The sequence below is a fragment of the Chelon labrosus genome (assembly GCF_963514085.1).
Source record: "Chelon labrosus genome assembly, chromosome: 13".
Taxonomy (NCBI): domain Eukaryota; kingdom Metazoa; phylum Chordata; class Actinopteri; order Mugiliformes; family Mugilidae; genus Chelon; species Chelon labrosus.
In genome coordinates, this window is record NC_140346.1 from 26,844,810 (window position 1) to 26,868,720 (window position 23,911).

The 23,911-nt window shown below is 41.2% G+C and overlaps 1 protein-coding gene across 1 annotated transcript in view; it reads left to right on the top strand.

The window, feature by feature from the left end:
• The window catches only part of mark4b (MAP/microtubule affinity-regulating kinase 4b), a 45,786-nt gene that overhangs the window by 17,889 nt on the left and 3,986 nt on the right, over positions 1-23,911 (top strand). The window contains exons 4-16 of the mRNA XM_084559437.1: positions 10,905-10,953; positions 11,040-11,105; positions 11,911-11,981; positions 12,285-12,341; positions 12,578-12,814; positions 13,184-13,303; positions 13,671-13,770; positions 13,903-14,012; positions 14,108-14,297; positions 14,438-14,658; positions 15,125-15,228; positions 17,874-18,152; positions 22,828-22,872. Coding sequence (XP_084415563.1) covers positions 10,905-10,953; positions 11,040-11,105; positions 11,911-11,981; positions 12,285-12,341; positions 12,578-12,814; positions 13,184-13,303; positions 13,671-13,770; positions 13,903-14,012; positions 14,108-14,297; positions 14,438-14,658; positions 15,125-15,228; positions 17,874-18,152; positions 22,828-22,872 — 1,649 coding nt within the window. The remainder of the gene's footprint in view (positions 1-10,904; positions 10,954-11,039; positions 11,106-11,910; positions 11,982-12,284; positions 12,342-12,577; positions 12,815-13,183; positions 13,304-13,670; positions 13,771-13,902; positions 14,013-14,107; positions 14,298-14,437; positions 14,659-15,124; positions 15,229-17,873; positions 18,153-22,827; positions 22,873-23,911) is intronic.

Below are 23,911 nucleotides of genomic sequence, written 5' to 3' on the forward strand. Positions count from 1 at the left end.
CGACCCTGCTGACCAAACTTTGGCCTTGTCTGATTATGAGCTTACTTTATCTGAACCTTCACTGCCAAAAAAACACACTCACTCACTAACTTCATTTAGATCAATGCTGCATCACACACAGCTAGCTTATTGATGAATTCTCAGCTGGTTGGGTAACAAGTTCAGCCTAGGTTTTGACTGTGCTGATAAAACGAAGTTGGATTATTGATGGTGTCTGGCTCTGACCGATAGTTAGTCCATCTGGCCTAGATACTGGCTGGTACAGCGAGTTGATTGCTCTGCTTCAGTAGGAAATGCACTTTTTGTTTTCATCTAAAACTTGATATTCATGGTATTCATCTTTATGTTTCTATGTTTAATTTACATCCTGATCCACTCAGATGATATTCTGCGCTCTGCCATGAAATAACATCAGATATCAACCTGAACATGGCATTTATATTTTTTAGTGACACTTTTTAAGTTTTATGCCACACTCTCTTTCATATTTGTGCGCTGAACAAAGGATGCATCATCAGCTCAGTTAAACCAAGAGGATTTTCATGCAGAAGACACACCCACACAGTCTATATCTGAAGCATCTGAGTTTAATCTGCGTCCCGAATTTCAGTTAAGTCTGATGACTGATCAAATTAAGTTCCACTAAAACCTGAGACGTAACCAGGAGAGCAGTCTGTGTCTCCAAATTTGATAAATTACCTAAAAAGTTTCCTTCATACTAAGACAATAATATCTGCGGCCTCAACAGAGGATTTAGAGCGATGATTATATTAAACCTCGAGGGCCATTACAAATCCCACAACTCTCGAACTGTTTGTAGCTCTTGTAAAAAAATGAGCAAATGTGGATAAAGAAGGGAAACCACAAGCTGATCCTATTTATTGTGTTCAGATAATGCCCAGCAGTGGCTGTGATACCTACATATCTTTTAAACTTCTGTGCTGTTGTAACTTATTTTAATCAAGCACAGATACTTTGCAGCATATAGATAAAAGGATACTGATGACTCTCATGCAACATTGCATATATCAGTTATAATCTGGTGTTTCTCTATTTTAAGTATTTTTTTTTGTTTATAAATCTACATTATCATATCACAGCACAGTTACAGTATATTCTGACAGGGTGTTGTCCCCACTTGATAAACTACGGACATCATATTTGTGTATACATTGTGTGTTTCATTGTGCTACTGGGAGCACAAACATTTCTTCTGTTAAAAGGCTGATCATGATATTCACCATGTTTTTCTCAGAAGTTCCAGTGGTTATTTGCCTACCTAATTACGCTGCAAGTCTTCTCTTTAAGACTCTAATCTAAGATCCTATTTTTATCAATCGTGACACAAAGCTGTGTGTCCAAACGTTTGTGTATTCTGCAGACTGATGGTGGTGTAGTGGTGTAGTGCTGCATAGCGCAGCTGTGTCAGGTTCAGGGCTGCCAGTTACATCCTGTCCTGTCAGCATTATTGTAGTTGGTGTAGGACACGACGCATGCTGCCAGGTGACACTGTCTCTCTCTATCTCTTTGTCTGGCTCTGTCTGTCACATGCCTTCTCGCTCAATGCCTGTCTCTGTATCCTGACATCGCTTTATCTATAATCTGTTTAATTCCATTATACAGCAGTAGCACATTGAAATGTTCAATAAATCAATTAATTATGACGAGGAACTGAAAATAGTCTTTCTGCCTGTCATATGAGGAGTTCATTTCTCAAACACAATGGCACATTAGTCATTCTGAATTATTTAGAAATATAATTATTTTCCATTCTGTGTAACATGACAGACTATGTGTCAGTTGCTCAATTTACTGTTGAACTGTTTCAATCTAAGGAAATAGTTTAAATGGTATCTTTTAAATGATTGTTATGTCTGACCGACAAACCCACAAAATATTAATTTTTATGAGAAAGCAGGAAAAGTATTAGCTGAATAAATGACGTGACTCTGGACATTTTCAATTTCTGGTTTAATGCTGGATAATGCCAAACCATTATGTTGTGTTTCACTCGAAAGAAAATGTGAAATAAAAGCAGCGGTAGCTCACAGTGTTTTTCCAACATTAATCAGTCTTTTTCTCTTTCATGGCAGATTGATTTATTTGCTTCAGCGTACCTAATGGGTATGCACATAATTTGCATTTTTATTCTCACAATATTAATATTCAAAAGTTGTAGTATTCACAGTTGAGTTGAAACCGAAGCACACAGCAGCTTCTGCCAACTCTCTAATTCTCTGTACGGAAGCTCTGTGCTTCATCTATCTCCTTCTTGGTCTCTCTCTTCACACTCTGCTGTGGTTCAGTCTGTGTTTTGTCAACTTCTTCTCTATGGTTTATGCCCCATTTCCTCTTCTCTCTCCCCACTTCTTCCTTTTTTTTCCCTCTTTATCTCCTCTTTATTTTGCTCTCTTTAGTGTAGTGCTGTGTCCCACTTTTCTCTACTTTCTCCCCAGGCACTGTGTTGCAGTGGCTCTGCTGTAATCACATCTGTCTGTAGCCCTACAGTACGCATATTAGAACTACAGGGACATATGGACTGTCACGTTATGGTCTTTTAAAAGTGTTTAAAAGCACTCATAGAGGAGCCAGCACTGCCAAAGCGCTGCATGCATTTATCCATGCATGTGCAGGTGTACTTAACTGCAGGCATACAAAAAGTTGCAGGCTTCATCAAAATCAAACATTTTCCAGGACACGTGCAGTAAGAGAAATACTATATTCCTTAGTCTTTGAAAAGCGTATATATGCAAAGTGTTTAAAAGCAGATTTGAAAATCCTAATGTCAGACTGAATGTAGCCAGAATGGAAAACTAATTTTAAAGGTGGGTCTACTTGTAAGCCTTTTGGGAAGACATGACCAGATAATGTTGTCCTTGTGTTTATATAAACTTTATGGCAACACACGGGACGAGAAATGTTTTTGTGCACTCTTCCCCTGCAGTGTGTGTTGTTGGATAATCTGCCAGACTATGCAGGGCCCCATCAAAAGCCTCGTGTTACTTTGAGAACAGGAGATTTTTGCAGGCAGCTATCCAACTTTGTGTGTGTGCACAAAAGTAAAGTGTATGTGTGTGCGCATGCCAGACAGAGTTTGAGCCACTATCTAATGCTGTGAAGTGTGTTTTGTCCCTTGCTCAGGCCCCTTCAGCCAGGAGCTAAATTCCAGACAGGCAAACAAAAGGGGGCAGTCGTGTAGGGATGGGGAGGTGGGGATGGTTTGGGGGCTTTGGCACAGGAGCAGGGACCTGGAGAATGACAAGATACAGAGCAGAACTGACAACAGACTGTGTGTGTGTGTGTAGGGTCGTATGTATGATAACAGGCGGATACACTCGCAGCCCAAAACAATTTCTGCTACGCCTTTGTGTGCATGTGTAATGCCATTATCTGGATTGCCATTGTACGCAGCATATTGTCCCTGTGTGGGTGTCTGTGCATAATAACGTTGTTGCTGCTGCATGCATTGTTGTTATTGTTCCAGCGTGTAAAGGGAATAATTAGACAATAAAGGGACGAGAGTGCAGACAGAGCAGAAGCAGAAGGTTTTCCCACAAGCTTATCTTCAAAGCAGCTTGAAAACAATGGCTGGAGAAGTTTGATGCCTTGGTATTTCATGCGTACTTTTATTTTTATTTTTATTTTTACTTTTACTCTCCCCTTGTAGTATTTAGTTCGCCCTGCATCTGTTAAACTATATGTATTTCTCATTATGTACTCAAGTCCATCTTCTCGTGACCTGGGTCAAACACCCACCTTATGAGGCCAGAATTAAACTGCAGCTACTCTTCATTAATGATTCAGCTGCCTCCATCAGTGGGCCTGAAAGCTCCAATTACCGCTGCACATTAAGTGAATGGACGGTCCAGGAGGAGGTCTTCATATACTTGGAGACTTATTAGGATAGAGTAGAAAGGCGGTGCTCCCAGAACCAATCGCATGCAGGGTCAGTCATACATTCAAAGTCAAATCCTTGTGTGCTGTTGCTTATTCGATTATTTGCCTCAAGCCCTGGCAGAGATGCCTTCATATGCCCTGAAGGAGTTTAGTCAGATGTTTCCTCAAATAAATATATTTGAAATGTCTCTGACAGATGCAGAATACTACTGTATCCATTCCTATTTACATCTTTTTTTTTTTTTTTTATAGTTTTTTTTATTGGAAGTCAAACACAGTAAAATCTGTACAAAATGAGCAAAGGGGTTTCCAATATCCATTTTTCCCCGTTTTTGATCCCGCCCACATTCCCAGCTGAATAGCGGACAACGACAACCACAACAACAAAAAACAACAACAAAAACAAACCAAAAAATAAAAATAAAACACACAAAAAAAGAAAGAGAAGAAAAAGAAAATATTTTAAATAGATTAAGGGGGGGGGACTCGGTCATCACAATCAGGCAGAGAATGGAGACATTCAATATGAATCAGGAGCGGCCTCCATGTTCTTTCAAAACGTCCCAGAGAACCATTGAGGGAAAACCTGAGCTTTTCAAGTTTAATGGACAATAATACCTCTTTCACCCATCTACTATGAGATGGCGGTTGGGGGAGCTTCCAATTAAAAAGTATGAGACGCCTAGCCAACAGAGTGGTAAAAGCAAGGACAGTCTGCATGGTTCTGGAGGCAAGAGGCTGCAAGGGAGAACCAAAAAGTGCTGAAAGAGGATCAGGGGAGATGGTAGTGTCATACGCACTGCTTAGAGTTGCAAAAATTTCAGCCCAAAATGTAGCAAGCTTGGGGCAAGACCAAAACATATGGGAATGGTCAGCCGGAGACTGACGGCATCTGTTACAAGAGTCGGTTACATTGGGGTACATCCGTGATAACCTCTTATTAGTGTAATGAATCCTGTGTACCACTTTACATTGCAAAAGGCCGTGTCGCGCGCAGATTGAAGAGGAGTGAACCAAACGCAGAGCCCGTCGCCAGTAATCCTCAGACAGTGTAGTTTCAAGCTCCAGCTCCCAGGAGTCCTTGGGACCGAATGCTGGGGTGTCAATTTCAGAAGTAATAAGGCCGTAAATACAAGAGATCAGTCGTTTTTGTTTTGGATCAAGCGCCAGTAGCGAGTCCATCAAGGACTCCGGAGGCCGACTAGGAAATTTAGGGTTCTGAATCTGAAGAAAGTGCCTTGTCTGAAAAAAACGGAATAGGTGCGATTTGGGCAGGTCAAATCTCACGGAAAGCTCCGAAAAGGACATGAATGTCCCTTGGTTGTAAAGGTCTCTAAGTTTCGTTATCCCCCTGTCAAACCAAGTACGAAAGGCCAAATCAACACAAGAGGGCAGAAACAGGTGGTTATTCACAATGGGTGCAAGGTCCGAGGCTTTATGGAGGCCTAAGCTTTTCCTAAATTGAATCCAGATTTTAACAGAATTGTTTACCACAGGGTTAGGGGAGAAGTTTGAGGCAGATAGTGGAAGTTGAGAGCAAAGCAGGGAATGAAGAGAGAGTTTAGAGGAGGATAGTTCCATATCTACCCATGCTGGGCATTCCACATCTGTTGGGTTGGTAATCCAAAATAGGAGTTTCTGAATATTACAGGACCAGTAATAGTGTAAAAAATTGGGCAGTGCTAGGCCTCCAAGATCCTTCGGGAGTTGTAGGATAGATCTTTTGATGCGTGGATTTTTATTGCCCCAGAGGAAGGAATTTATCGATTGATCCAGTGATTTAAAAAAGGGCTTTCTAATGAGGACGGGGATGTGTGAAAACAGATAGAGAAACTTGGGCAAGATAACCATTTTGACTAGATTAACACGACCTACCAGGGATAAAGGGAGACCAGACCATCTGTCAAAATCCACCCTACATTTTTCAAGAAGAGGAGCAAAGTTTTTGGAGAAGAGTCGGTCGAATGAATCTGTAATGTGTATCCCCAAATATTTAAATCCATCTGTAGCATATCTGAAAGGGAAAAAAGCAGGGGGTATATTTCTGGCCAAAGAATTAATGGGAAAAAGCTCACTCTTATGGAGGTTGAGCTTGTAACCAGAATAGGATCCAAATTTGTCAAAGATGTTCAAAACCACGGGAAGAGAGGCAGCCGGGTTAGACATATACAGGAGGAGGTCATCAGCATATAGAGATAATTTGTGAACTTTACCAGCTCTAGTGATGCCCTCAAACCCATCCTCCTGGCGCAACCAGACAGCAAGAGGTTCAATAGCTAGGGCGAATAGAAGGGGGGAAAGAGGGCAACCTTGTCTGGTTCCACGATGGAGGGGAAATGGGGCAGAGTGGAGACCATTTATGTGAATGGAGGCAACTGGGTCTGTGTAAAGCAATCTGATCCAAGATATAAATTCTGGAGTGAAACCAAATTTCCGCAGGATAAAAAAAAGGTAACTCCATTCCACCCTGTCGAAGGCCTTCTCCGCATCCAGTGAGACAATTACTTCTGGATCAATTGAGCTAGGCGCACTGATGACGTTTAGGAGCCTCCTTGTGTTATGGAAGGAGTGCCTTCCTAGCATGAAACCTGTTTGATCAGTTGATATTATGTTAGGTAGGACCCGCTGTAGGCGCAGGGCAAGAATTTTGGACAGGACCTTAAGGTCAACATTCAGGAGTGAGATCGGCCTGTAGCTACCGCACAGGAGAGGATCCTTATCACTCTTAAGCAGGAGGGAAATCGAGGCCTCCGACAGGGTGGGAGGCAAGCGGCCCTCAGCAAAAGCTTCATTGTACATGCTTTGGAGGAGTGGAGCAATAGTTATTTACATCTTTTTTGTTCTTGATCGTGATCTCAGGTGTGGTTGTATATTTCTGGGAATCCTGACAAGCATTCCTTACTATATGCACTAAACCTCGATACTTACACTGTAATGGTTTATTTCCAGTATCACTTTAGCCATGTGCTACCAGACCTAAATGACTTCATACTACAGCAACAGTTGCAGCTCTTACACAACATAGCATTTAAGGAACAGCAATGATCTCTGCAGGTTTTTCTGGATGGACTGGCTTTGATTGAACTGTGCCTTGCTGGAGGGCACGATGGCAGTGCTTGTGTTCAGTGAAGAGGGCTGGTGCCTACACAAATACTGACTGAAGTGCTTTGTAATGTTTTATCTAGACTACTGCAGTAACGCAGTGAGGACTGAACGGTCTCATTCAGAGTTTTCAGACACGCTCTCAAACAGAGGGTGATTCACAACAAGTACTCTGACGCAGAAGTATAGAGTGTATTCATTCGCTCATTCTGTCGTTCTTTGTCTTTAAGACTCTTTCCTTATTTTTCTCTGAATTTCTCTGGTCTTGTGATTGTCTGTGACTGATAAGTGGATGTGTTTCACATGTGTAGAGTGTTTATTCTGTTAGACAGTGTGCCGTGCAGAGGAGAAAATTTGGCTATTTAAATATGTCAGCTAGAGAACTCTTTATTTCAACATCGTTGTTTTCTCCATGCTCTCCATTTCTAACTCTCATGCATACTTGTGCGAGCATACTTGTGTGTGAAGCACAGATACCCAGTCTGGTCGAGCAGGTCAAAGGACAATAGACTGGCAGGCCAGACACATGAATCAAACCCGCACAGCACTCCTCACAAAGTAAGAAAAAGAAAAGTGAAAAAACCCGACATATGGTCATTAACTTGCTTTGTGTAAATCCTTGTAGAAAAACAGTGAAAGCCCTGGACGATTCCTTGCAAGGGGCGAGAGACAGAGCGGACGTAAATGCTGAAAAGTTGATTAATGCAGTCTGATAGAAGGTACAAGAGCTGGAGAGTTGAAGAGAGGGCAAGAAGAAAGGAAAAGTAAAGGATGACAACACTGCTGTCAAGTTATAATCTTGCTTTTGGTATTGACTAAAACCTTGTAAATATTTGCATTTGATCCAGAGGAGTTTAAATGCAGTTTTAAACACATAATTAATTGAAGGCCACTCAAAACCCTTTAAAACTAAAAAAAAAAAACATCAGTGAAACTCACACAGAAGCAGCTGAGTGTCACCAGGCCTGGTGTGTGTCTCTGAGTGCACAGCTCCTGCCCTGTGTTTGGCGTTCCATGACTTCCCACAGCCCCCCGGGGAGCAGGAGATCCAAACCCAGGGATTAATACCTGGGTTTCCCTGGCAACTGTGACGCGCGGTTATCACCATGGGAGAGAAACAGGAAGTGATTTAAGAGAGGGGGAATATAAGAAGGTCAGAAAGACGGTGAGATAAATCTGTGGTTTCAAGCACAGTCTGAACAAAAACATCACGTTCTTGTTTTTTGCCAAGAACAAATTAAATGTGTTTAATCTTCAAAAATGCATGGTTATGTGCTTTAGAAAACACACAGCATGCGCACTGTGTGCACTGCACAACACTGCAGCAGAATGAGCATAGTATTGATTGGATCAATAACAGTGACTCAACAATTTCCTGGCCAGTTGCTAATGTTTTTAGATCTTAACAATCTCCCTTCAGCTATTCCCTGTTTCGGAAACGATTCCCAGCTGTTGTTTTTATCTCTAAATATGCAACATCCCAGCAAGCAGTGGCCACAGATTGGATTTCATCCCATAGTGGACCATAAAAAGTAGACATAAAAAAACGGGATAGCAGAGAGAGGGAGAGGAAGAGAGAGGTGAATGGGTGTATAGGGGGAGAAGTGAAGGAGGAGAGGCTTAGCCGATAATTCTTCTTAAAGCTCAGATGAACAGCTGATGCACCATGCACTTAATTCAATTACACACACTCCCTCTGGACCTGTGTTTGTGTTTATGATGGTGCAGCTTCCCATTATAAGAGCAATGAATGTAAAAAGTGACAGAGAAGAATTGAAACTCATGTTGGAGAATATCATCTGTGGCTCTTATGGGTGAATGATTCTCCTACACAGCACAGTTTTTTTTTCCTCACGCACATTCAGATCAAAAATAAAAAGACCTCAGCTGCACATGCCTTTTTATGTGCAGACTTAATTTGCCAAACAGAAATCAGTTTATGCCTGCAAGTAGCAATTCTGCTCATTATCAATCTTTCAATTATTTTTTTTATTTAATTAGGGCGACAGCTCACAGTGGGAACTTTTAAGCAGCTTATTACTTATTGTTTACAAGCAAATGTCCAAAACACCTACATTTTTAGTTTACAGTTATATTAAACAGTAATATCTTTCAGCTTTCATAATTTTTGTGACATTGTAAATGAATTTCTAATCAAATAAGTTCATACATGCAGCTCTTACAGCTCACATTTAGCTGTACATTGCGAAAAAGTCAGTGTGCTTTGCAGGATGTGTTCTCTCGTAGCCAAACTACACCAGTTGTTTTCCTCTGGGTCCACTGGATACCAGGAATTTGTGTCTGATCATGTGTAGAAAACATGCATAGGCATTTGTACAGTGCCTCGGGCGACTGTAACATTATGTCATAGAGTTGTTACTTCACTGGGAGAATTACACGTGGCTTAGAAGGACAGTCGGATGTTTGCCTTAAAAGAAGACCAACAGGGAAATAAAGTTGGAGAAAATGTATTAATTTTATGAGGATTTTCTGTTCTCATGACTCAGCGTGTTTATTGCTGATCTGCAAAGCAATTCACAGACACAAGTGCATGAATATGGGAATTATAAGAGCATAAAATGAGCATTGCATTGGGTTTTATGCTCCGGTGACAGAGACAGAAAGATAAGGGAGGAGTGTGTTTCCAAGGGTAGCTGAGGTTCACCTACTAGAATGAAGGCATCAGTGCATTCCTGCTTTTGTATTCTTGTTCTTTTCACTGGTTGTCCTCTGTCTTTTTTCGTCCTTTGCCTTTTTTCCACTTGTATATAATTTATTCTTTTAGGGAGAATTTTTTTTTAACGAGGCAAGTTTGCAGTGGTGCTCTGCAGAACAAGAAAATGACACTGAAACGAACACATGTGATTTCTTTCTGTGTGCCTTACCCCTTCTTTTGTTTTCTCCCCTGCTTTGTTAGTTTGTCATTTCATTGCCTTTCCCTCCTTCTGCACCCACCCCCCATCTCCTGTGCCTTCTTAATTTGACTCATTCTCTGTTTCTGTTTTGGTCTCCTACACTCCACTGTAACACTCACTTTGTCTTGCACCCCACATGCACACTCCTCCCAGTGAAGCTGCGTTTCCCCTCGAGGGTCAGAATGTCTCACTTTGTCACTAATAGCCAAATAAAAACTGATGATGGATGAATGGATTGAATGCATTTGTTTAATACTTACACAGAGACCGTCTGCAGGGAACTTCATGAGTTTTTTCCCTGCTTCAGTTTACTGTAACTATACTTAAAAACATCTTATGACTGGGCCTCACCACGTGCCACTGCAAAACCAGCGACTTCCCCGTGTAATCTTTTAAATGGAGTTCCCAGACAAATGCATTACCTTAATTAGAGAGAGAGAGAGAGAGATGGCATCAGAGTGGTAGGATGAGGCAGCAGTTTGGAGTTCAGTGATGGATGGGGTCTACCAGAGTTAAAGCACACCCAGGGGAAGAGGTCTCATTGTCGGCCTAGCATCGGTGAGACATTCCCTGGGGTGACCCAAGGTCTAGAGGTGGTCGGAAACATCAGTATGAGTGGGAACGTGTATGCATTTGTGCTGGGTGTGGAGAGGTAAGATGGATGGAGGGTAGCAGTGCCTATATGCCAGCTGTGAACTGTATGAATTAACTGAAGAAGAAATGGTTTGATGAATGAGAAATAGACAAGATGACAGTATGCTAATACTCAGACATCTGCATTATACTGTATAATCATTTGCTCTGCCTCTATATATTGTCACCTTACATTATTTTACACAAATGATTTCGCGGTTTACACTTCCCATGTGTAAATATGTCTCTTAAATTATACTCAGTCATGTAATAGTATGAGATTGAAGCATAATTTTACCACTGTGCTTTCATATTGTGTATTTTTGTATTTCTTATGATTCATTCTCTCCTCTTCAGCTGTTTCGAGAGGTACGCATCATGAAAACTCTGAACCATCCCAACATAGGTGAGTTAAACATTACAAACTGTTATCTTGTGTGTGTGAAGGTGGTGAGTGTGTACTGCTAACATATCTTTCTCTGTGTGTTACAGTCCAATTATTTGAGGTCATTGAGACGGAAAAGACACTCTACCTGATTATGGAGTACGCTAGTGGAGGTGAGTGACACCACCAGCATCACCCTCATCTTTGCCAAGTATTGAATGTTGCCACTTAAATTTATTACTTCTGAACTATACTCATCTACCCAATGAGCTAATTAATTTAGAGTATTTTCATTAGTAAAATTGTCTGTGTGTTTTACTGCTCTAATGTTTTCTCTACTGTCTTTTTTTTGTGCCGTTTTATTCATCCTGCACTTAGACATCGTTCCACTGTTTCCCATGCACTCATCTATTTGCAGCGTCTTTATTTTTCTTTCTTTTCTCTTCGTGATCCCTTAATCTCTCTCTGCTGCTCTGCCTGTATGTTGTGTCTCTTGCTTCCAGTACCTAATAAGGAGGTGGCAGCTCACCAGCCGACATGCGACTCTGTCCAACAATCTGTTTTACTCTTTAGGAACTCTGGGGCTAATTGTTTGGCTGGAGGACATGCACACAAAAGTGTTTTCTTTTCCACAAACCAGCACACACACATACTTTGACTATTTTCAGACATGTTTCAGACATTTACAGTATTTCTTCAGTAGAATGTAGTGGTTATTGGAGTGTGGCTGTGCTCCATGTGCAAGCTTGATGCAGACCTGACTCAGAGCTTACAAACATCTTGGCAGCATGTTTGCAATGCATAACATTTAAACAAGCATGACCCACGATAAAAGAAGAGGAATTCTGATTTAAAACGTGTTGTATTTCTATACCACAAGTACAGCTACAGGGAGAGAACTGAAACTGTCAGTGTGTAATTAACTTACATGCCTTCCTAAAACATAGCATGGTTTAATACTATTTGGTTGTTTTCTAGGTGAAGTGTTCGACTACCTCGTGGCTCATGGCAGAATGAAGGAGAAAGAGGCCAGAGCCAAGTTCAGACAGGTCAGTAAATCTCTGTGCCCTGCTTCTTCTGTATGTCTTTGTTCTTTGATAACTATCACCTGCAGCGTGAGCCCTGTGAAGAGAGGAAGAAGAGGACTCTTCATAGTTACCTAGAGTTAGTGGATGTGACTGCTTTACTTGTGACCTAAATATCAATGCATGAAAAATGTTGGAAACTCTTTCGCTGTAGTTCTGATCAAATAAAACAAAAGCTGTGATTAAACTACAAGCAATCCTGTTATACTATAGTGTTGGCCATGGTGGACCATCATATATCTTTATATTGTTTTTCTCTCTCCTCAGATTGTTTCAGCGGTGCACTACTGTCATCAGAAGAATATTGTTCACAGAGACTTGAAGGTGATTACACAGTGGTATAAGAAAACTAAGAACTCTTTGAAAGTTAATGTTTGTTGCAATATAACTGAAATATGTTAAAACGTGTTTAACGCTACAACATCCCTAAAATAAATAATACATTTTAGCTTTGAGTTGCAAATATGGAAATAGTACGGTGTGTTTGTGACTGAAATCCCTTGTACATTTTAGTTTGTATATTATTCATGGTCTTTTAATGTCTATGTCATTTCCTGTAGGCGGAGAACTTGCTACTAGACGCTGACTCCAACATCAAAATAGCCGACTTTGGGTTCAGTAATGAGTTCACTGCAGGCAGTAAACTGGACACGTTCTGCGGCTCCCCACCCTACGCCGCCCCAGAGCTCTTCCAGGGGAAGAAGTATGACGGTCCAGAGGTGGACATCTGGAGCCTGGGCGTCATCCTGTACACGCTGGTCAGCGGTTCCTTGCCCTTTGATGGGCAGAACCTGAAGGTGGGTGATATGATGTCTGTGCTGGGACAGGATGAATGTCATTTGAGGTGACTCAAAGCTTCTTTTATGGTGGAAGAATTACCGCCTCAGCTTCTCTTTTTTGATGTATTGTATTATAAAAGAAAAATAATGTACCATATACACATTATTGTAATCTATTTTGGATGCAGTCACCAGTCATTGCTATGAGTGTAAAGTGTCAGAAAAGTGTACTTGTGATGCATTTTCTGATTTTCCAGACTCCTTGTGTAACCTCTTCTACAATTTATATTGGTTTTCATTTCTCAGTTTTATTTAATTCGTGATGATCTCTCATTGATCCAGTGTCGCTGTTTAATCTCACTCTGTGTGATTGTGTGTTGTCTTCAGGAGCTCCGGGAGCGGGTTTTGAGAGGGAAGTATCGTGTGCCCTTCTACATGTCTACGGACTGTGAGGGAATTCTGCGCCGCTTCCTGGTCCTCAACCCCGCCAAGCGGTGCTCACTGGAGGTGAGACTATTATTGCATCGTTAGTGGGATCAACGCAGTGTGCATACTATATAAGCCCAGAATGACCATAACAGTGTTTAAATAGTTAACTGTTCAATTAGATGTTTTGATCAATAAGTAATCATTGTGTGTTTATATAAAGATGAACGGTGGCACAGGTTAATTAGTTATTAAGGAAGCAGGTTAATCACTGGATATACTTGACATAGGTGCAAAGCAATCTGTTGAAGTTGCAAATTAGATTTGATATTAAAAACAAGAACCACCAGTCTTCTAAACATTTCATATATTTTCTAAGTTATATAAGTTCATATAAGTTTTTGTCTTGTATTGACAAGACCTTTCTTTTGTTCTTTTTCATCACCAGCAAATAATGAAAGATAAATGGATTAATGTCGGCTATGACAGTGATGAGCTCAAGCCCCATATAGAGCCTGTGGAGGACTTCACAGATACCAGCCGCATTGGTGAGAAACTCTTTATTTACTTAATAATTGACCCAAAATGATGAAGACTTCTTGTAAATCCTTTCAGAAAAATGCCTGATGGCCGTGTACTGTACTCGAGGCTAAACGTATGTGTCATATGTTTTGTTTCAGATGTGATGGTTGGGATGGGCTTCAACAGAGAAGACGTCAAAGATGCACTGGTCAGCCGCAAGTACAATGACATCACTGCCACATACTTGCTGCTGGGACGCAAGAATGAGGTGAATGAATCGATTTATTTTTTATTTTTTGCTTCTTTTGTTTTTTTTAAATATCACAACGACAAGGTTACAACTTTGACATTTTATGATTTCAGACGGATGGCACAGAGTCTCGATCGGGCAGCACTCTAAGTCTGGCTCGAGTTCGACCCAGCGCCATCACCAATGGAACGAGCAAACACTCCACTTCCTCTTCCTCCTCTGGTGCAACGTCTTCCTCTTCCGGCCATAAGGCACAGCGCAGCGCCTCGACATACCACCGCCAGAGACGACACTCTGACTTCTGTACGGCAAAATACCAAGACTGAACACATGACATGTTGGATTTTAATTTGGTTTTTGACTGATGAGAATGGAGGGGGTTAATTCTGAAATTTTGGAGTGAAGGAAAACTACCTCACTGAGAACTCTGTGTACTTTTTCAGGTGGTCCAGCAGCTCCTGGGACGACACACCCCAAACGAAGCCCCAGTGGTGCGGGTGAGGGTTCAGGGCTTAAAGAGGAGCGCCTGTCAGTCCGCAAGCCAAGCACCAGTACTGTAGGCTCTCGTAGCATCCCGACGCCCTCCAGTCCCATGGTTAGCTCTGCTCACAACCCAAATAAAGCTGAGATACCTGACCGACGCAAGGAGGTCAACTCAACCACGGTAAGACCAAAGTACAGATGGTAGAGTCCTTACGGTCCATATAGTTCCATTCCCTGAGATCAGAACAAATTGATGCAACACTGACACAAGTAATAAACAGAAGACACTAACATCCTCACAGATTCACAGAGGAGCATACGTGCAGAACCTCAAGAAGAATACCTACTGTGAATTTGCCCAGATTAGAGATTAAGCATGAGAAGGACACAGTATACAGAGTGTAAAGAGTTGAAGACAGGAGTCAGATTAACCTGAGATTAACCCTTTAATGCTTCACACAGCACATAAAGGCAGAGCTTTTGGCATTTAGAGGTCAAGGCAAGTTTGTCCAGAATTTGATTCGGCTTTGAAGCTCTCTTTGGTTTGTTTGATAAGCTCATCCACCACATCACAGTGTAACAGGCTATAATTTCAGACATTTTTAATTTCAGTAAGCTTACGTTTGGGTTTACATTTCTTTCCCCAGAATAACATCCCGGCTAGTGCCATGACTCGAAGGAACACATATGTGTGCACGGACCGATCCGGCACTGATAGACACTCCCTGCTGCAAAACGGCAAAGAAAACAGGTGAGAGGAGTGCAGGTGTTTAAATATGAGTCTGTCTGTGTCTCGGTTTATCGCTTTATCAGGTGTATGATGAAAAAACACAAAACAAGCATGGTTAGGGAAATCATGCATGGTGCAGACATTTGGGTGATTCTTCAAAAAAAACATGAGGCAGATTCACTTTATTTGTGGGAATTTGGGTCGCAGCCAGTGATCATTCCACATACATGTAGGGACATATTTATAAGGAGTGATAGGACCTGTTCTCCACCTGTGTTGAATGTCGGTTCAAACACCCTAGAGCATCGCCACTTCATGCTTCGTGGTATGTCTAAATTTCCTCTAAACCCCCTAAAGAACCTCTGCGATTCTGATTGAGAAGGTTTAGGTTTGAGGAGCTGATGCAACTTGGTGAAAAAAATAAAAATAAATTCAATGACAGATTCAGTTTTATAGAAATACATCTGGTGCACACGCTAATAATTTATTTGTTTTGCCGGCTCTTAAATAACAGCAAGGTGAACACTAGCTTAAATATTCCCACTTTAGAAAATTAGATTTGTATTCATAGTAAATATGGTGTGTAATGTGTGGCTTTATAAAGACTGGTTTGACTGGTACGGCTCGTCTCTCTTTGAGTGTTTGGCCCAGTGTGTTTGTTTCACATGCATTTTGTCTCTTGAAGAGAGGATGAAGGGCTTAAACTGTGCATGAGTGAGCTTGTCTCTGTCTTTGTTTGTGTGTGTGTGAGTGAATTTGTGTATCCAGTCGAGACTGTCTGTTGTATGACAGATGGTTGTCTGCTTGTCAGGCACAGAGCATGAGTGATCACCATCTCCTCTTCTGTCTGTCTCTCACACACACACTCTTTTATGATGGTCACTTTCTCGCGTTTATTCCGGCTGCCCTGTTTTACATCCCTCTGTCTCTTTATCAGTTTTTTTTTTATCTCCAGTAAAATTTTTCTGCACAGTCACAATTTAATGAATGTGCAAACAACTTTTGATAAAGTAGGGTAAAATAATCTTCAGCATGTGCCCATAAATAATAAAGTTGTCAGTGTTGTTGCGCTTAAAAAAAAAAAAATCCTGTAAACTGCTCAAACATGTTTACCAGCCATGATGCTTTATTAGATGCTCTGGACGAAACGATGAGTCACCGCTGTCCAGGAGGCACTGAGACGGTATTCTCCGTTGTGGCTCAGATTTATGATCCTACAAGTGGTGGTGAAGGATTTAGGGACGAAAGATAAAACGTGTAAAACGAGGCAAGGGTGACCGGATGAGGAAAAGAGGGAGGTGAACAGGAGAGAGCAGCAGGATGAAGCGAGGTCTGTCGTTGTGCCAACATAACCCTCCTCTTGCCTCAGAGGCCTTGTCAATGTGATGCCATGCTAGAGTGGTTGATGGGACTATCACGTGCATGGATACACACACACATTTTGTTAATAAAAATGTGGATTAAACATGTCTATATCAAAGGGGATAAAGTCCACAGCAGAGACATAAAACACTGCTTATGTGGGTCTATATTTAGTTTGCAGAAAATATATGAGTCCTTGCATTAATGGCACAATATGTAGGCACACACTCATCTATGATAACACACCCTAAAGATAGACAACAAAATACATCATAAAAAAACATTCAGAAAGGTATAGCAGCACTCTTGTGAGTTTTAAACCCCACAGGTTTCTTCCACCATTTCTGCACTTTTCCTCCCTTTTCTCTTTTCTTACCCCATTTTTTTTCCTCACCTCCATCCCTTGTGCGGCCCCCCGTGCGGAGAGCTGCAGTGGGCAGTCGGCTCACATTGACGTTAAACGATTTTGCTGCGCGACGGCTGTGCTTCAACTTAACCCGTCTAATGGTTCTGCCCCACTTGAACCCAGTGTGTGGGCGTTATCTGGAGCGTTATGAAAAGCAGCCCCAGGCCACCAGCCAGCCTGTGATTCAGGGTTGGAGACGTGTATATAAGTGCGTTTTTGTGTGTATGTGTGTGCGCGTAGGTGCGATGATAGTGTGAAATGTTGGATGAAGGGAAAGGAATTGGACAAGAGGTGGGGGACATGAAGTAAGATGGCAGAGGGTGAAAAGGTAGAGAACATTTTTTGGTCAGTATGTGAGGAGCAGGTATACCTCTCTTTTCCTTCTTTCTCCCTGCAACATGTTTTCTGCAACATTTGCAGTTAAATCTGTAAAGGTGTTGATGCTTCTTGATAAATCTGAACGTCTCAAATCAGTTTATATATAAGTAATAGTTAAATGAACTTAATAAAGACACTGATAATAATCATTACTTAAAACACACATGTATTTACTTGCATCCCAAATACAGCTTTTGTTTGAAAATACTGAAGACGCATTGTGTTCCCTTTTCTGAATATAGGCACTGTTGTTAACTTTGAGTCATTGTGGCTTGACTAAAAGTGAACTGAAAATGCTCACTGCACAGTTTGTTTCTTGTTGAGTAACACTGATTCAGACAGTTTGCTCTGCCTTCATGACGTTATAAAGATACTCTATGTTGCTTGGGTGTTTTTTATTCTGTTTCAAGATTCTGGAAAACCATATTTCAAAATGCAGAAAACTGCAAATAGTGTTTTAACGAAAGGCGTTTGAATAATCTTAATTACAACTATCATCCACTCTCACCCATCTCTCCAGTACCTTATCCCACCGCCTTCCCCCCGCCTCACCCTCGACTCACAGCATTGCCGGCGCCTCAGGAGTCTCCTCCTCGTCCTCTACGCCAACCTCTCGTCTCTCCAGAGGCTCCACGGTGCGGAGCACTTTCCACGGAGGCCAGATTAGAGACCGCCGGCCTCCCTCTCATGCCCCCCCAGCATCCCCAACACCGTCCCATGATGCCAGCCCACTCCCTCATGCCAGGACCCGGGCCACGACCAACCTGCTAAGCAAGATCACCTCCAAGTTGACCCGCAGGTAAGGGGAAAAGCTAGGACAATAAGAAGGAAATGAAAGGATACTGTTTATGGTTTAGTATAAAAGAGGATGAGTTTCGCTTTTGTTGACTCTAAAAATAAAACGGGATAAGGAAGGACAGTAAGTGACAGAGACAAGTTAAGTTTCAGGGCTGTATGTGTTTGATTATTATTGTTGAAATAGGAGTAGATTTCCTCAACGGGCCTATCAGCTTGTAACTGACAGTGTAGCTCATTTGCTATAAATCTGTACATGAAGTTCATTTAGCTAACCTTGCTGCCTCTGACCATCTCTTCCTTAACCAGTACTAACCTACCAACCTTTCTTCTCTAATAATTAAGCTTTACAGGCTTCAGAACATTGTTAACGTCAGACCTGGGTCTAACAGTGTTTGAACATTGTTGTCAAATTAGTCTTTATTCCAGTCCCACGCCTGTCAGCAGCTGTAGAAAAATTTATCCCACAGGAGTGTAATAAATGAGATAGGAACATGAAATAATTCATGCATTGGACAGTCAGACCTGGTTGGGTGTTTTCGGTTTATGGTGTTTCTCTTAGCAACAGAATAAACAGCCAACAATGCAAATTATTAATTTGGGTAGGGGAATTTCTAATCGAGTCTAATACAGACTATATGACTATAGAGAGCAAGAATTAGTAACGCATTAACTTCTCTCTTGAAAGTAAATCTTCTCCACAAGGCGTTATGATGTTGAGTTGTACTCTGAGCTAAAGACAGATGTTTACCTGTTAGACCCAGGTCTGCTGGTCGGGTGGACGTACTGTATGTCCTTGACAGTCAGTTTTTCTTGGCTGCTTATTGTTGCTTTATATGTTTGTTTGTTTGATTCTTTAACAACTTTGGCTTTTTCTTGCCAGTCACCTGCCACTCTTCTATCCTCCTTTTTCTCCTGAACTACAGTGCATACTGTTCAACTTGTACTTGTCACTCTGTGTTGTCTTCCCCCTCACTTGCTTTTTCTTTCACTCAATGTCTCTCTCATTTTCCTTTTTTTTCCCATTCCTCTCATCCTCTCTTCACTTCCTTCTTCTCTTCTTCCTCTCTCCTCCTAGGGTCACTCTTGACCCCTCTAAACGTCAGAGCTCAAACAAGTCCATGTCGGGCTGCACCCTCCCACAGGGAACAAAAACAGTTAGTAAGTCTTCCTTTCCCATGTTTTCTGGCTGCTTCCGTCTGTCTGTCTGACTGCCTGCCTGCCTGCCAGTGCCCTGTCATCCCCTCAACCCCTCATCCGCTGTCTGTTGCAGGTTGGAGTTTAGTTATGCAAATTCTTATCTGATATAAATTTACTTTACTGGTAGAGTTTGATCTGCACGGCACGGTTCAGGGTCAATAAAAAAACAAAAAACTTGCTAGTTAAAGTAAATAAATGTCCAGTTTTGTGTGGATCTGTGTAATTAGTTCTTCCAGTGCGTGTTTGATGAAGAAGACACTTCAGGTTTATATTATTTTAATGGAAGTGAATGGTTTAAAAAGAATATTAGTTTATAAAATATACAGAAAGTGAGAAGCAGTTTATAGGTCATATAAACTCATGGGGATGTCTGTGTATGGCTCATTAAGTGAATTAACTTAAACTATTGAAAAATAATCCTGAAAAGTCTAAAAAAATAAAACAAAATTGATATAATAGTGAATAATTACACGGTTGTTCCTTCCTCTTTTCCAAAAAGTCCTAAATTTCAGCTGCAAAATTAATTCTAATTTCATTATATTCAGTATATTACCTAAATGTCTTTACCGTTAAGTTGTGGTCAGACTGACTCATCCCACCACAGGTCCATCCTGTTTGCACATGTTTAGATTTCATGTCCTCAGTAACTGACAAAGAAGCAGTTTTTGTGGCTCAATTTAAATTTATTCTGTGACTAAAAGGTCCAGAAAGATGTGTTTTTACTTCCTATAGAGCAGTTTTATCTGAAAGCGATATGTTTGTGTTGCCAAAACTCTGATCGGCAGCTGTTTGTCTGTCTGTGTGTCTGTCTGTGTGAACTGCTTGTGTCTCTGCAGGCTCGGCTTTTGGCTGTAGCACTCACTAGAGGCTGTAGGTGGTGCCGCACTATTACCTGCTTCCAGTAGCACACATAGCAGTTTAGCTTTTCTAGAACAATAATAGGATGAACGTTTACTATTTGATTTTTCACTGTGGATTTTCCTTATAACCACATACTGGTTTTAAATGTTATCCTCAGGGATAAAGAGCAGCTATCTTTAGCTTACATATGTAGAAACCAATAGTCATACACAAGAACACACAAACGTGGTCGCACGACTAGTTTGTGGAATAAACAGCCCCTATCGAGATGTATGTGTGTGTTTGTGTTTTCCCTGGCGTATGTGAGTTTTATGCAACTCAACTGTACTAGTCTGAGTCATATAATCAACACCATATGTTTGCCCATGCTGTTAACAAATCAGCAGTCCTGCAGCCGGGCTCAGAGAAAGCAGAGAATCCAGGACAGACAGGAAAAGTGGGGGATGGTGCTTTACTGGTGTTTTATACAAGACAGAGGTAGGGGGTAAAGCATAAGGAGTAGAGATGAAGAGAGGACTACTCTCTGTGTGTCAGTATTTTGGGGCACATATTCATTATTTACACGTATAATTGGTCAGATGTCTCTTTTAAATGTGTTGGGCCAATATTTTGACGTTAAACTGTTTTAAGGGGGCGGTGGGTCTTTGTCAGTCTATAAAATGTCAAACATGGGTGCGAATTAAATTTCTGTTAGCTAGCTATTTAATAAATTATTATTTTTCTTTTCTGCTTCAGTATATGCAGTTCATACTACATCTATGCCTCTTTTCTGATCTGAGAATCAGTGACAAGAACACACAAATGACCCTCTCCTCTAAAGTCTTTATTTAGCAGAGTCTGTGTTGTAAACATTCATGTCTGGGTAAAAAAGGTGCAGTGGGTAAATAGAATTCAGCCTGAAGCTTTGTAGCTGTAAACATTAGAAGTACACAGCATAGGTCTGAGCTTTCTGCAGGAGCAGATGCTTGTAAGACGCATCTCAGCCTGCACCAGTCATCCCAACTGACCCACCCAGCGTCACTGCCGTTTTAAATCAGGATTAGTTATGTAACCAGGATTTATCCTTCTCTTAAACAAGGATTCTTTACAGCCCTCTCTCAAGATACAAGCAGATTGTTCTGTTACACTTCTGCTAGCTTCTCTCGACCTGGTCTGTCGATCTCTCGCTCGCCTTTGTGTATTTCTGCTCTTATTTCCTCACTTTCAGTTCCCACTTGCACAATGTGCACATGCTGTAGGCTTTAAACACAGCCACTGACTCAGAGCACAAGAGTCTGTTCAGTCTGCCACCTCATAACACTTAGATTTTTTTCCCATAAGGTTGTGACGCCATTTGTCTTGCTCAAGAGCACCTTGGTGTCACTTTCTGAGTCTTACTCACTCTACTTCTTTACCCAGACATGAGGCAACGTCATAATCTAGATGGGACACGCCCAAAATATGTTCAACTACCTATTTATTAACATTAAGACTGAAATATTCCATCATCCCATTAGATTAACTTAATCCAACGGGAATTCACATCTATTTATTTGCTGGATAAGTGTTTGGATAACAATCATTCATAAGTGCTGAAGTGTATCCTGGGTATTATCTGTGACGATTAGCAGGGATCTCCACTTTGAGAGTCGTGACGCAGTCAAAACGCTGAGACACACACTCTAAACATTTACTTAGATCTGATCTTTAAGCGTGGATAATATTAAAGTAGGTTTAATTTCCGTTAAAAACAATAAGATTTAGTAATGAAATCTCAGTATTTACACTTTCAGGGTGCATTTATTTCATGTAGTAGAGGCCGGGTTGCCAGGTTGGTGGGAAAGTTTAGAGAGGAGATGACAATAGCAGCCTCTGGTGGCCACAGGTGGGAGGTGCTTTAAGCAGCATGAGCCTGACAGAAAGTTTGATGGAGCAAATAGAAAACTGATTAAGTCAAAGCGTTTTAAACATCCAATAATATTTTCTCTGAGTTGTAAAGACAGTAATATTTGACTTCTCACAATCCAAATCAAAAAATAGCTCATGGTCCAACTTGAGCTAAATATAAAAAATAAACTCAATGTGCAGAGGGATGTTTGCAACAACCTGTATGTGACGTTGTGGTGCATGAATGAGTGGAAAGTTTAATATGGAGTTTATTACTGAGATGAAATGCTAAACAAACCATGCAACAGTTGTGAAACGCTGTCAGAAACTATTCATTAGAAGTCATGAGTGGAAACGTCTCGTGATATTTCCAGAACAGAATTAGATTTGTGTTTAAATTTGAATCATGCCTGGCCACCACTGCAACACACACTGTATTGTCTGTTGAACCCTGGCCCCGTGCTAAAGATTCACTCCACCTGCCCTTGTTAATCTGTCTCACCTGTCGTGTTGGTGACATTTTGTCGTTTCACAACCATCCAGTGTTTCAGTGCAGGTTTGATGATCCATCTGTGATTTGACGATGAGCCATCATGTTTCTGTGTCGTGATTAGTGGATGTAGCTGTGCGGCTGATTGGTGCATTAGACCAGGAAATGGCGGGGCAGTGGGCGGTGAGGGGAGGAGGGGGGGTTGTGTGAGGACGTGATTGGCCGATTGATTCCTAACAGACACGTTTGTCTTCTTCTTGAGGGTCACAGACGAACCTGAGAGAATCAGCAGATCTCCGGTCACAAGGTGAGTACGAGCTTACTTTTATTTCGACACTGACACTGAACAGCAACAGAAGAATAATCTGCTTCAAGGATGTTTAACGTCTTAATTCACTCCTCAGTTAGACTTTATGTGTTAGTGCTTCCATTAATTCTCTGTCAGACTAAAGGAATAACAACAATTATGACGATACTGTTATTTATAAATGATATAGAGCTCTGTCAAAATGTTTTAGGCTCTAAAATCAAATTGCTAATGCTTTTAAAAATAACTCCAGTTTTATACCAAAGTATTTGCTGTGAACATCCTTTAAATCAGCACCAGTTGTCCTGAGTTGGTCCTTGCCAGGTTCCAGCATCTTCTTTTAGTGTATTATGTCTCTTCGTGAAATCCCAGACTGACTCCGTGATGCTGAGATCAGGACTCAGGTGGGGTCACACCATCGCTTCCAGGACCTCTGAACATACTTCTTTATGACTCCAGCTGTGCGTTTGCCGTCATGCCGAATGAATCTGGAACCAATAAACTGACAGCGACCTGATTTCTGTTTGTTTCTGATCAGCTTCAAAGTTTTCACAAAGTCACATCGTTGCATGTAATCCATGCTGTCATGTGAGTGTTGATAGCCGACAGGTGAGCTGCTTACAGACGAGCAAAGCTGCCTAATGAAATAGAACCCACCTGCTGTACCTCATACGGTAGTGCTCCTTGGAAATAAAACAAAAATTACGTTTCATCACGAGTCTTATTAGGATCTCTCCTCTTTCCCTTTTAGCTTCTTTTCCGCTTCACTTCCTCCACTCAGTGAGTTTATATCTGTTAGTAAAGCAGGCCAATTGGAATTCATATTTATGACACAAATATGCCATTTAACCACGGGTAGTTTAACTTAAATAAAGCCAATGTTCCGAAGTAAATTGGAATTTTTGCAACAAATATTGTACGTTTGTCTGACTAAACCAGTAAGATTAGGTTTAAAATCATCTTTTCCTGGTCTAATCCAGTACAGATGCTAAATTATACTAGTGATGTGTTAAGATTCCCAAATATTTTTAGAGACTTA